Source organism: Neophocaena asiaeorientalis, unplaced genomic scaffold, assembly GCF_003031525.2.
Source record: "Neophocaena asiaeorientalis asiaeorientalis breed wild unplaced genomic scaffold, Neophocaena_asiaeorientalis_V1.1 scaffold150, whole genome shotgun sequence".
Taxonomy (NCBI): Eukaryota; Metazoa; Chordata; class Mammalia; order Artiodactyla; family Phocoenidae; genus Neophocaena; species Neophocaena asiaeorientalis.
In genome coordinates, this window is record NW_020176571.1 from 2,598,318 (window position 1) to 2,612,182 (window position 13,865).

The following is a 13,865-nucleotide window of genomic DNA, read 5'->3' on the forward strand; positions in this document are numbered from 1 at the left end:
TTTTTGCGGTAGGCGGGCCTCTCACCGTTGTGGCCCCTCCCGTTGCGGAGCACAGGCTCCGGACGCGCAGGCTCAGCGGCCATGGCTCACGGGCCTAGCCGCTCCGCGGCATGTGGGATCCTCCCGGGCCGGGGCTCGAACCCGTGTCCCCTGCATCGGCAGGCGGACTCTCAACCACTGCACCACCAGGGAAGCCCCTCTTCAAAGTATTTGAGCATCTACCTAGCATATCTCCGCGTGTGTAAATGTGGTCATCCCCAAACTTCTACCTGCTCTGTGTGTGTGTTTACACTCAACGTACCCACTGCGTTGGCTCTCTGTTGCTGTGTAACGATATTACCACAAACGTCTCAGCATAGAACAGCACAATTATTACCGCACAGTTTCTGTGGGTCGGGAGTCAGGGCTGGGCTCTGACCTCTGCTTCGGGGTCTCCCGGGCTGTCGTCAAGGTGCTGTTGGATGTTGGCTGGGGAGGGATCGCTTCCAAGCCCACGTGGTGGTTATCACATTTAGCTCCTTGTAGGCTGTCGGACTGAGGGCCTCCGTGTCTCGTGGGCTGCATCCTCAGCTCCTGGGCTCATGCGCTTCCCCAACGGGGCCACGTGTTTCCTCAGTGCCAGCAAGGCAGGGGGTGACCAGCAAAATAGACGTCACAGTCGTGTATAACACGGTCACATACACGCGATCACATACGGCCTGTCACCTGTGCCACATTCTCCTGGTTCAAGCACAGGCCCTGCCCACGCTTCAGGGGAGGAGGTCCCAGAAGCCGTGAACCCCAGGAGGCAGGGGTCCCCAGGATCTGTCTCCCTACCTCACACAGTCCCTGTGAGCCAGACGCTGCATCAGATTCACACTGCAGTGCCCGAGAAAGGAAGCGCAACGAAGCTCACTCTGTTCACGTTAGATTGAAAAGGAAAAGTACGATGGCTTTGTTTCTCTCACGTTCATGAGAAGAAAAGCAGTAACTTTTTTCACTTGGGCTGAACGTTTATACGACCGCCGCAATTTGGGATAATTATAACTGCTCTTTGGCATTCACTAGAACAAACATTTTCTCTTCTTAGAGAAACAGAAACCTCCAAATCTCATCAAGTCTATTTCTAGTGTTCTGAGTTCCCTGATCTTACTGGTAGTTCTCTTCTGAACACACTCCAAATTGTTCATATCTCTTTTAATGTCTATGCGAAGCGTTCTTTTAATCTTGAAGTCACAATTCTGGATGAAGGAATCGGATTTCCTTGAATTTTTTAATTCATAAGACTCACAGTGTGCGTAATTAAGAGGCTTTGCAAATTTGTTTCCTCTCTGTACGTTTTTCTTTTTTTCTTCTGTAGCCTCATGCTTTTGGAGGCTGTCAGCAAAAATTGTTCTATTTTCCATTCCCGAGCTCCAATCACAGATACGGAAATGGGAGGATTCCCTCATCACAGAAATGACTCTTCTTATCTTTCCCGTTCATCCTGAGAGTTCCTGTTTTTTAGTTCCTAGGGATGGGTATGGCAGCTTAGTAAATTGATTTCTTGGTATGTGGTAAGAAAGGATAAGGCGAGAGAGGAGACTGGAAGCAGAATTCAGTTTGAAAGTATCTCATCACAGGTTTGTAAACTAATAAGAATTCCTTTCCGAGGTAATAAGACTGTCATCTCTGCTGCTGACAGGCAGTTCCTGTACATTCACTTGACTACGGCAACTTTTCCCCTCAGCAGAGAGTGGGGTCAGAGCTAGCTGTGTGTGTTTGCTTTGCATTTCTTCTCTTTTTTAATTTAATATTTATTTATGTATTTGGCTGTGCCGGGTCTTAGTTGCAGCATGTGGGATCTTCGTTGACAAGTGTGAGACCTTCATTGAGGTGTGCGGGATCTTTTAGTTGCAGCATGCAGGACCTTGTGGCATGCGGGATCTAGTTCCCTGACCAGGGATCGAACCCTGCGTCCCCTGCATTGGAAGGCAGATTCTTAACCACTGGACCACCACGGAAGTCCCCTACTGCTCTAGGTTCTATGGATATCTAACTATCTATCTATCTATCTACCTGTCTATCTAGATCTAGATAGATCTACTAAATCATGTCTTATTATTATATAGTCTTAAGATTTCCAGGCATCCTCATATAAGTTTTTCCATGCTTCTGCTGCCAGTAGGATAGGATTGGGTTAGCCAAAAAGTTTGTTTGGGTTTTCCATAAGATGGTACGGAAAAACCCAAATGAACTTTGTGGCCAACCTAGTATCTAAATTATTCCTCAAAGATGGCTAATCTTTGTGTGAAAAATGTGTCTGGGAAATATTATGTGTGAATAGCTAAGTTCTCTCTTTCTCTTTCTATGATTTTTCTGATTTATGAGTTGGCTGCCATTGTGCAGGGGTATCGAGGCTATGGAGACAGTGAGTGGACGGGTGGGGGGAGAAGCAGGTGGTGTTCTGAGTTCACACAAAACCCCCAGTTTCCAAGGTATTTCTTTTCTAAGCTGTATTTTTCCAAAGTTGTATCTGCTCTCTCTCTGGTTTGCAGAGAGGGGAGGAAAGAGGGAAAATTTGTTTTAATCTAAAGAAGAGGGATCTGATAAGGATCTGATAACTAAGGTCTAGATGAAGGGAACCCTAGATAAAAAGTAGTGTTAAAATATTTTGATTGGGGGGGGGACTTCCCTGGTGGCACAGTGGTTAAGAATCCACCTGCCAATGCAGGGGACACGGGTTCGAGCCCTGGTCTGGGAAGATCCCACATGCCGCGGAGCAACTAAGCCCGTGCACCACAACTACTGAGCCTGCACTCTAGAGCCTGCGAACCACAGCTACTGAGCCTGCGTGCCACAACTACTGAAGCCCACTCGCCTAGAGCCCATGCTCTGCAACAAGTGAAGCCACCACAATGAGAAGTCCACGCACCACAGCGAAGAGCGGCCCCCGCTCACCAACTAGAGAAAGCCCGCGCGCAGCAACGAAGACCCAACGCAGCCAAAAACAAGAACATTTTGATGGGGTTAGAGAAGAAGATGGAATGAAATGTGAAAAATTCTGGGCCCATGTAACAGAAATTGAGGTACAGAATGCTTTCTCTTTTCTCCTCTTTTTTCAAGTCATTCCTTTCCAAGTGATTGACAGACAGGCAGTGCCTTGATGGTTACTAAAAGCAGCTGAGGCTCAATCCCCATCAGCCACAGGCTCTGGTCCAAAGAGCAGACTGTGAGAACAAGGCGGCAGGAGGGGCAGAGCCGAGTCCTTAGCCTGGCTCTGAGGCAGAACAAGGGGGCTGTGGAAACCAGAGTGGAGAGCCCACAGGGTGAAACTCCTTCCAGCAGGCCTGCCCCAGGGAGACAGGAAGGAAACCCACAGCTGTCATGGGGGAAGCGTCCCATGGGTACCAAGGAAGGGTGGGAAAAGAATGAGTAGTGAATGACCCACGTTCAAATGGTACAAGGGGAATTCTCACTCTGTTGCCTTGTTAAAGTACCAGCATCGCTCACAGAGCAGGAAGCCAGCACGATTCTTCTTGAATTCATGTTTTAAAAATGCCCTCAGCCTGAAATTACTACACAAGATGGTGTTTTTGTGAACTCGGGAAGCTGCGTGCAGGGCTAGATCTAGGTTTTCTAGGACCTGAAGTTTAGTCAATTGTGGAGGCCCTCCTTATGCAAAATGGTGCATAATTAAGAAGTCAAAATTAGCCACGGGATTGGAAGGCACCCTATGCAAGGGAGGGGCCGTGAAGCTCAAGCTTTATTAACTTTACTAACTTCCTTTAACGGCATATCTGCCTCTGCTGGGTGAAGCAGGAGGGTCTGCGCGAGACCTGAGCTCAAATCCTAACTGTGTATCTTAGTAGGTTTGGAATCTTGGGCAATTTGGTTCTCCTTTCGGAAGTTCGGTTTCTTACCTATAAATCAGGGATGACGCCAGTCCTCCTGGGTTGTCAGTAAAGACTAAGGAAAACGTACGTTGAAGAGCCCAGCAGTGGCCATCACTGCGATATGGATGGCTTTCTATGGTGCGGCGTTTCGGCGGGTGTAGCTGTCGATGAAGAGGTGGACGCTAATTACTGTAGTCGTTATCTACAGCGCTAATTCTTGGAGACTGAGAAAAATATCTTGAGTTCATTCAAATGTTTCAAGTACCCGCTGAATGGCCCGAGTGCTCTGAGACTTTTCTGTTTCCGGGAGGACGCAGTGCACTGTCTTACGGAAGCTCATTCTAGTGGTGCTAGGTCTGGACTTTACTCCCTGCTCCTCAAAACTGGGCCAGTGATAACTGTTGGAATGACTGGAGTTACCGGGAGACAGACTTCGGGCAGGTCAGGGAGACGCGGAATGAGCAGACCGTCTCTTTTCTATCACAGCCTGAGCTCAGCTGTGGAAGATTCAGAGCTGAAGGGAAACCAAGAGGTGACCCAGTCTCACTCTCTTATCCCACGTGTGAAAAACGGGGGGCCTGAGGGGTGGAGTGGATGGCCCAAGGTCGTCAGATCCAGGACTGAGTGGTGGCTTCTGCCTCTAGGATATCCACTGTTTTCATCACACCGAAATGTGCTCTTGCCTCATTTTCCATTTATGCCCTTTATTTCTGCCTTTCCCCCCACATTGGTCACCTTGCAGAGCTCACTGCCCTGTTCCAATAGTCACTTCTTCAGGCTTCTGCCTGGTAGTCCGCTGGTGTGTACAGAGGGTTCCTCAATTGCTGAAATCGTCATCGCTGGAAACCAAGAACTGAGTCAGCAACTCAGAGCCACCGCTGGAGCGAACACAGCCCAGCGCGTCAGCGGGACACGGCTTGGGGGAGTCAGGAGGACGTCCTGGATGCTGCAGCCTGACGGGGATGTTTAGCGCCTGGAGAGCGTCCAGAGAAGAGAGAAGGGAACAGTGGGTGGGGTAAGAAATAAGGCCTCTTAGGAAAGATGAAAGGGTTTGTGATTATTTATCTTGGAGAGGAAAAAGCTGAGAGTGGGTTTCAAAAAGAGTTTGAAATATAAGACCAGCTGTAGTACATCTTCCCTGAGGACAGAATGAGAAATAGGGAACAGCAGTCAGAGGATTTAGGCTACAGAGATTTCTGACTTTAGTTCCAACTCCACGCCCAGTGGAGTCATCCAGGGAGCCTTGAAAAACCTCCGTGTCCAAGCTACACCTCAGGCTCTGGCTCCCAGTCTTAAGGGTTGGGAGCCAGGCAGCAGTCACTTTTTCATGCTTCGCCGGTGATTACAGCGGGCAGCCACGGCTGCGAACATAGGCTAAGGGTGACGGTAAAACTCCTAACTGCTAAGGATCATGTGATTTGGGAGGGGGACACGGAGTGGGGTGTGTGATCTGACCTTCCTCCTTGCAAATGACGTCAGCAGATAATAGACTCTTAGCTCTGTGGGTGTTTAGGACAGCGTCTGAGAGCCAGGTTTCGACATGGGAACTTCTTCAGTTGCAGTAGCTCCAACCCTGGGTGTGCATTAACAGCACCTCGTGGGGCTCGGAAAGTACGAGGGATCTGGACCCCAACCTGGAGATACTGGCTCAAAAGCTCTTAGGCTGGGCCCGGGCTATAAATTATACATAAGTTATGGACAATATGTATATGTAGCCAGCTAGCTAGACAGCTGTGTATAGGTAATTACACTCAGCTGTCTATAAATTCTACAGCTCTACAGTGATTTTGCTGCAGTCCGTGCTGGGAATCACTTTCCAGGGAAGGATCACGTGCTCCTGGGTTAGCTGTCCCTTCCGTCGGCAGACGCTCTGTGAAAGGCACTGCACGTGTGATAGCATGAGCTGCATCACCCCCGCCTCCCCCTTCCTCAGTTTTCACATGCATATCCCACCCCGGGGTGGGAGCCTGACATGGATCAGTCAGCAGGTGTGTCCAGCACCATGTTGTTCCTTGGAACAGAGAAAACTAAGCTTTCTCCCTTAAGGAGTCCACAGACTCCCACAATGGAACCAGTTAGAGAGCAACACAGGAAGGACTAAGGGCTGAATTAAATGCACAGAAGGTTGGCTGAGAGGGAGGGCAGCTGAGAGCTGCGTGGAGGGTGTGGGGTGTGAGCTGGGTCTTGAAGCACCAGGAGGGGGTTGGAGGAGGGAGGCCCGTGAGACAGGAGCAAACGGGGTACGTCGAGGAAAAGAGTTTTACTAGAGGGGGAACTGGGGTGGGTGGGACCAGATTACCACGTGCGTGGCCATCAGCCATGACGTAAGGACCCTTAACAAAGCAGGTGACCCCTGGAGCAGGTGGGATGCTAGTGAAAAGGGGCGTCAGCAACGCCAAGGAGGCTGTCCTGTTACCGTCCTTCCCTCCTAGTTGATACAAGGCCACTAAAACCAGGCTCCACCAGACTACCCATCAGTGCTCTGCCATTTCCGATCCCGAAAAGCTTACATTTTAATCTTGTGGAAGAATCAAGCGGAAAATGGCCCAGTGACGTCCATCTACTCTAAAAAAATTTTTTTAATGGAGGGTGTAGCAGTGTTACCAATCAGCGCGCGTTCTTGGCCTGCCCCAGTCAACAGAAATTGATAAGAGGCCAGACAAGAAATTCAGGCAAGGCCTTACTGGGGCCCCTGCTGCGCGGAGAGAGTGAGAACAACAGGTTCCCTTGCTCACTCCCTGAGGGGTGTAGGGGCGAGGCGAGCTGGTTCCTTATATGGGGTGAGGGTAGGGTGTGTCCAGGGGTCGGGCTGGACGGGCGGCTTAGGTGTTTTGCCCACCCCTTTCTGGTGTTGAGAGCAGGGGGCATGCCCAGTACCCTGCTTTTGCTCCCGGCCCTTCAGAAGTGGCAGTTGGGTTTTTTTGGTCTTTTTGTATCGTGTTGTCCATAATTTGCCCCAGCTCTGCAGGCACGCAGGTATTTTTAGTCCCTCATAGTTTCTTTGTTGCTGGAGGAGACTCTGTCCAGGTACAAGCACCGCAGCAGAGGGTCCCAGGTGCCAGGTCCCAGCCTGTCTCAGCAGCAGGCAATAATAAGAGTGAAGAAGGATGACACTGGGCTTAGTCTGAAGGCTGGAGGATACAAAGAGAGAAGAGAAGGCCTGTAGCCAAGGCCTTGAGCAGAAACGTGGGATCCCCCTCCCCCGCGAGTCACCACCTCCCACCCGCTCAGCTCAGCCCTCTAAGCGCATGGCCGCCGTGGCTGAGGGAAGAAAAGGGGCCCCTGACAGCTGGAGATGGGTCGGGCCCTGCCAGCCAGGCCTTGGTGCTGCCAGAAGCCGGGCCTGGTTCCACGTCAGCACCAGAGAAGGCCACGTGGTTGTGGTGGATCAAGAAAAAAAGAAGCCCAGTCAGTGATCAAAGATGGAACAAAGATGGAAACGTGAACGTGGTGCAAACCCCCAAAACGAGCCGGCACCCCATGCTGGCTCACGTGGGTGACTGCTGCTTCCTTACCGATTCCAGGTTTTAGCTTCACTTCATTCCTCCTGCTTTTTAGACAAGATTCATTAAGAAATCCAATCATAAAATATCCCTGCTTCCAGGGACTTCCCTGGAGGTCCGGTGGTAAAGAATCCGTCTTCCAACGCAGGGGCCGTGGGTTCGATCCCTGGCTGGGGAGCTAAGATCCCACGTGCCCCGTGGTGCGGCTTCCAGATAGCCTGCAAGTCCAGAGCCATGCTCTGCTCCCTGATCCCTCCTCACAGCCACCTGACACACTGATCTCACAACACAGCCTTCCTTGACGGCCCCTCACGGACACACGTGGTGGGCATCCTCCCTTCAGCTGTGACAGCTGATAGTAAACCACAGGTGTGTTCCTGGGGGGCCTCGGCTGGAGGTTGCTGACACGGCACGTTTGAAGGGGCCCTGTGGTTCTTTTGTTCAGGGAAACCAGGACGGAGACAGCTCTGTGGTCATGGCCCCCTTTGCCTCCCCTCTCTGGACTGAGAAGAGTCGTCAGCAGGGAGAGACGAGAGACACCCATCAGCTAAGTGATCAGGCATCAACATACGTCTTGCCCGTCGCAAACTCCCGCAGTGGTGTTTCAAAACGTTTAGGATGAAAGACCCCCAACTATTGATGTTTTCGAGCATGAATCTTAACATGCTGTCACCTGGCCCTAATCCCTCACCAGAGCTCTGGGCTTGTAGACCCCGTTTACCCTGATGGCCAACTGTTCATCAGCCACAAGCTTCCTGCCGGGATTAGTGACATAAACGGTGCAAACTCTCCTCTCTCTGTGCTCTGAGAATCAGGCAAGAGATCAGGGTAACAGGATCAGAAGAAACTGGATGCAATTGGAAAAGAACTACAATTAATTTTCTGGAGTTAAAGAGAAAAGGTATGATTTCCTTCCCCCGATAGGAGTGCGGAGTGGTGGGGGAAGATTGCAGAACACATTGGGATTGCAACGAGTCTTCTCGTTAGATTTTAAGAATATTCTTCAGATCTGATGAAGTTTTCAGTGAAAACAACATTTTTCTTGTCATTTCATTCTTCACTTCTATCCTAAGAAAGTATGTTTCATCCCAGGGGGCAGCCATAGGCCAAACAAACACTGCCGGAGCTGTTCTTCTTAACCTTTATTCTTGTCTTTCTCCCCCTGGGGTTAAAGTGGAGCGTGGAGCATGGTAGGTAGAAGTAATGGACTTCAGAATCCTACAAGCCTGAGTGCAAATTCTGGCTCTACCGTTTTCTAAGTTGTGTGACCCTCAGCAAGTCATTTAATTCTCTCTAAGCCTATGTTTTCTCATCTTTAAGATGGCCATAGTGGCAATCCCCGTGTCACAGGCTTGTTCTGAGGATAAGATGGGATGGTGCGTGGATACGTAGCACTGGGCACAGCGCCTGGCACCTCGGAGGTGCTCAGGAGACATTAGTCATGGTGACGATGGATGTTATTAACGTTCGGTGTCATGAGTTTTATTTATGACTTGGGCTTATAGACTTTGGGCTAATTGTCCTATCTGGAATCAAACACAGCACAAGAGAACACATCACGGTAACAGCCATGGTTCCCGAGCGTGACATCAAAGCTTTTCACAGCAGAGGCAAGGACTTGGCACGACAACAGTCAGGACCACATCATCTTTTTAAAAAAGTTTTCTTTTCAGTTAATTCCGGACTTACAGAAACGTTGCAAAAATAGTACAGAGAGTTTCCATACACCCACCACCCATCTTCCCCTCGTGTTAACAAATCACGCAACTATTGCGTCGTTTGTCAGGATATTACCGCCGGTAGAGTACGATTCAACTAAACTTAAGACCTCTTTACGTCCACATGCCTCTCTGTTCTGGCATCCCATCCAGGACTCCACCCAGGACCCACGCTGCACTCAGCTGTAATTTCCCCTTAGTCCCCTGTCCTGAAGAGTTAGTGGTCAGTTATTTTGCCCAATGTCCCTCACTTTGGGTTTGTCTTATGTTTTCTCATGAGTGAAGTACATTTTTGGCAAGAATACCACAGACACGTTGTGTCCTTCTTAGTAATTGTCTCACGCGGTTCAGGATGTGGATACTGATGTCTTGTTACCTCGGTCACTCAGTTCAGGTAGCTTCTCTGCCACCTCTACTGCGTTCTGCTTTCTCTACTGTGAAGTTCCTATCTTTCCTTGTAGTTAATAAATATCTTGGGGGAAATACTTTGGAACTGTGTAAACTCTGTCCCTCTCAAACTTTTACCCACTGATTTTAGCATTCGTTGATGGATCTTGTCTACAACAGTTATCATGGTGATATTTGTCTAGGGCTGATTTTCAATTTCTCTCTTTCCTTCTGCATTTATGAGTTGGAATTCCGCTGTACGGAAGGGCTGGCCTTCCTCCCCCATTTATTTATTTAATGGATTATTTAGTTATGTTAGTGTAAACTCGTGAATGTATTTTATTCTTTGGGGTTATAATTCAGGACCATCGTCATTCACTTTTTTGCTCAAATTGTTCCAGTTTTAGCAAACCATGATTTGTTGTTTAGTTCATTCCACTTGCTCCTTTCTTCCTTTTTGGTGTGATCTTTGAAAAGAGATTAAAAAGGTCAACAGGGATCAGAAAGGTCCCTCACCCCTGTGGTTAAACGAAACTATGCCCATTAATTTACAGGATCTCCCAAGGAGAGGACCGCCCCCACAGGCCACTCCCTTGGCCAACCCATTCCAATGTTGAAACCAATGCTGCTCGGAAATATCCTTTCTGAAACGAATCAAGCTCCTTTGAAAATTTATTTGCTCTTGTTTCACTCCTAGGAGAGACCAAAAAAAATTGTTGGGAGACTAGATCATGGCATGTTGGCATCTAAAAAACCCAGGGTCGGGCTTCCCTGGTGGCGCAGTGGTTGAGAGTCCGCCTACCGATGCAGGGGACGCGGGTTTGTGCCCCGGTCCAGGAAGATCCCACATGCCGCGGAGCGGCTGGGCCCGTGAGCCATGGCCGCTGAGCCTGCGCGTCCAGAGCCTGTGCTCCGCAACGGGAGAGGCCACAACAGTGAGAGGCCCGCGTACCGCAAAAAAAAAAAAACCCAGACAAACAAACAAAAACAAGAACAAAAACAACCCACGGTCAATTTGATAGAAACCAAGGCCTCCTAGTCTGCTTCTCCAGGGTCCGCCTTGTTTCGTAGTTACTGCTCTGGGAGGACAGACTCCAGTCACCCTCACTAACGATCTCAAGTGCATCTTGAAACTTAGCAGCCTCTTGAGAAGGGAGCCTTGAACGCTGATTCTAGCACTGTTTCCAGTACCCAGGCCCTGCACCCAGGAGACCCAAAGATGCTAGTGACCCGAGGGAGACAAGGCTTGTCCTGCCGGACTTGTGCTCGACCCCAGACAGAGTTGTGAGGAGCTGTCGTGCGCGCTCATCTATCAGGGTTCTCACACTTCTTTAAACTTAGTCAGCCTAGGCAGGGCAAAAGACCTACCGCATCGCTCCTGCTTTATAGAGAAAAAGAAATTGGAGAGGAATAAAGCTTTGGAGAGGAGCGAAGTAGCAATCAACATGGTAACGTGACAACGGTTATGCAAAAATAATAGGATCAACAAGAAAAACCAGACATTGCCTAGTACAGGAGCAGCAACTCAGAACTGACTCAGACTTACCCCACTGATCCTGGACACTGGGATCCCAGAGGCTCCCCTGCGTCAGGACACAGGAGGGCTGTGAAGCATCGCCAACAGCTGCGCGGCATCCGGCTTCTCAGAAGACCTCGGTAAACCTCAGTTATCCGGTAATTTTAGATTACAAGTGCCAGGTCATTAGTAAGTACGGCTCGCTGATAAGTAAGGATGGAAGTTAATTGCTTTTGAAGATGGGCTTTTTTGCATGAGTTTGCAGCCTCTCTCAGGAATCCCTTGTTGTCTATTGCTTTACACACAAATTAGACGGATGGATGGTGGTGGGGAGAGGGAAGGGGCGGCAGGAATGTTAAGAATAATCATCTCCACGAGGCTCCTTGGGTGTTTTCAGGATGTGCTTCTGCGCCCTAGATGGGGGATGGGGGATGAGAGGGATAGAAACTGCCTTAGAGTCTCTGATTTACCCTCCTCACTGGCACATCTGTACGATCCCACTCAGTCACCCCTCATACCCCCTGACTCATTCCTTCTGTCTGGCAGGAGCCGGCTTTGCTCAGGGGTCTCTCAATCCCGTCCCCTTCAGGAAACTTCCTCGCTCACCGTGAATACTTTCTTAAGGGTAAATCAGGGCTTGCTGTGTGTTAGGCCCTTTACTCAGATCTCCTGAAACCTCCCACAACTTTGCAAGGTAAGGAATATTCTCCTCTTTCTTTTTTTTTTAATTTTTATTTTTTATTGACGTATAGTTGATTTACAATATTTCAGGTATACAGCAAAGCAGTTTGGCTATACATACACATATGTATCTATTCTTTTTCAGATTCTTTTCCATTATAAGTTATTACAAGACATTGAGGGACTTCTCTTGTGGTGCAGTGGTTAAGACTCCATGCTCCCAACGCAGGGGTCCTGGGTTTGATCCCTGGTCAGGGAACTAGATCCCACATGCATGCCGCAACTAAGAGTTCACATGCCATAACTAAGGAGCCCATGTGCCGCAACTAAGGAGCCCTCTGCCGCAACTAAGACCCGGTGCAACCAAATTAATTAATTAAAAATTTTTAAAAAGAACACTTAAAAAAAGAGATATTGAGTATAGTTTCCTGTGCTATACAGTAGGTCCTTGTTGGTTATCTATTTTATATATAGTAGTGTGTATATGTTAATCCCAAACTCCTAATTTATCCCTCCCTCTCCCCTTTCCCCTTTGGTAAGTGTAAGTTTGTTCTCTGTGTCTGTGAGTCTGTTTCTGTTTTGTAGGTAAGTTCATTTGTATCATATTTTAGATTTAGGATATAAGTGATATCCTATGGTACTTGTCTCTCTCTGTCTGACTTACTTCACTTAGTATGATCACCTCCAGGTCCATTCGCTTCTCCTCTTTCTATAGGTGAGAAAATAGGACTCTTGGAAGTTGGACACCTTGTTCACGGCCTCAGCCTGGGAAGGGATAGGAGCAGGACCCAGACCCTGGACCACGGGGCCTTGGAGCCCGAGCAGCCTCCACGTACTCTGCACGTCTGCCCTGGTGAGGCTGGGGCTACGATGACTCCACCCTCTGCTGTCCTCTTCCCCATCTGTCAGCTCTTGTGCCCTGATGGGGGTAGGACTTTGCTTTGCTGTGAACCTTGGCACTTCCTTTTCTGTGTTGGTGGAAACAATTATTTAAAAAATCAATTCTAGCACATTATTTAAAAATTCAAACAATACTAAAGCTTAAAAAGCTTTACTTCCTCTCCTGACCCCAACCCCACTCTCCAAATGTAGCCAGCCATTAATAACCGTTCGGCGAACACTTCTTCAGACTTTTCTATATGCAGGTAAGTGCAAGCGCTCTTGTGCATGTGTGCACGTGTGCGTGCGTGTGTGTGTGTGTCTGAGTGTCTGTGCGGAGCGGAGCGGAGGGGAGGGCGGGGAGCAGGGCACGAAGGACGGAATGTGGGCGGGGTCAAGTTTAGAATTACAAGTGCCGGAGGAGTGGGAACCACACTTTAAATAGACAGCACCTCCCTTTCCCCCTGGACAGCTCTTCTCCCCTCTGACAGGACCTCTGGTAGCAGCTACGCTAAGGTTGGTGCTGTTTTCTTCTCTTTTTCTCCTGCTTCTGGGTCTCAGACTGTAGGTGGGTAGGATTCACGGGACCTACTGTCAAAGGGTTTTGGGATCCTCTCCTGGAAACTATGACATTTATGTGTGATGTGCAAAGACTATATGCTATTGTCTTGACTTTCTGGAACTTCAGTGGCCGCTGATTTAAGGGCCAATGTGATTTGGAGAAAGAGACCAAACGGAGAGGAAAGACATTTGGGTTTACTTCTAAGAAAATCAAGGCTCTTTTCTGAGACAAGATTGAAAGTTGAAAGAACATAAAACTTTTGACAGGATTAAAAGAAAATAAAAATTTGAGTGCCTGTTATACTATGAAGTACATGTATATATATATATATATATATATATATATCTCCTCATTTAATCTTCATGGCTAAGTGTATCCCGTCACCCTCGCTTTTACAGACAAACAAACTGAGGCTTAGAGTAATTAATTCACTTCCTTGAAGTCGTGTGGTCTCTGGTGCAGAGCTATGATTTGAACCCAGGCTTGTCCTTCAGTTGCACGATGCTGCCTCTGAGGACTGGTACCCAGCGTGGCTAAGGGACCCAGGGGTCCCTAGGGGTCTGTTCTTCTAGGGTCTGGGGGAATGGAGAAGTGAGGGAGATGGAAGACATTGGAAGACATCCATCAGCCCCAGAACCTGCACAAGACATGAGGAGACCTTCTCAAAAGGACTGGGGAAGCTTCTGAGGGCCAGCTGCTTGGGTTTCTCCTTCTTAACCCACAGTCTTTGAAGCGCATTCATTTATCAAATACGCAATATGTTCC

The 13,865-nt window shown here is 48.8% G+C and overlaps 2 protein-coding genes across 2 annotated transcripts in view; both read left to right on the plus strand.

Annotated features, from left to right (window-relative positions):
• Positions 1-12,502, plus strand: part of KDM5A (lysine demethylase 5A) — a 101,661-nt gene extending 89,159 nt beyond the window's left edge. The window contains exon 28 of the mRNA XM_024733169.1: positions 12,375-12,502. Within this exon, the coding sequence (XP_024588937.1) occupies positions 12,375-12,386 (12 nt within the window). The 3' untranslated portion in view covers positions 12,387-12,502. The remainder of the gene's footprint in view (positions 1-12,374) is intronic.
• A 393-nt stretch (positions 12,503-12,895) lies between these two features.
• The window catches only part of SLC6A13 (solute carrier family 6 member 13), a 32,751-nt gene continuing 31,781 nt past the window's right edge, over positions 12,896-13,865 (plus strand). The window contains exon 1 of the mRNA XM_024733170.1: positions 12,896-13,054. The gene's annotated coding sequence lies outside the window, so the exon portion shown is untranslated. The remainder of the gene's footprint in view (positions 13,055-13,865) is intronic.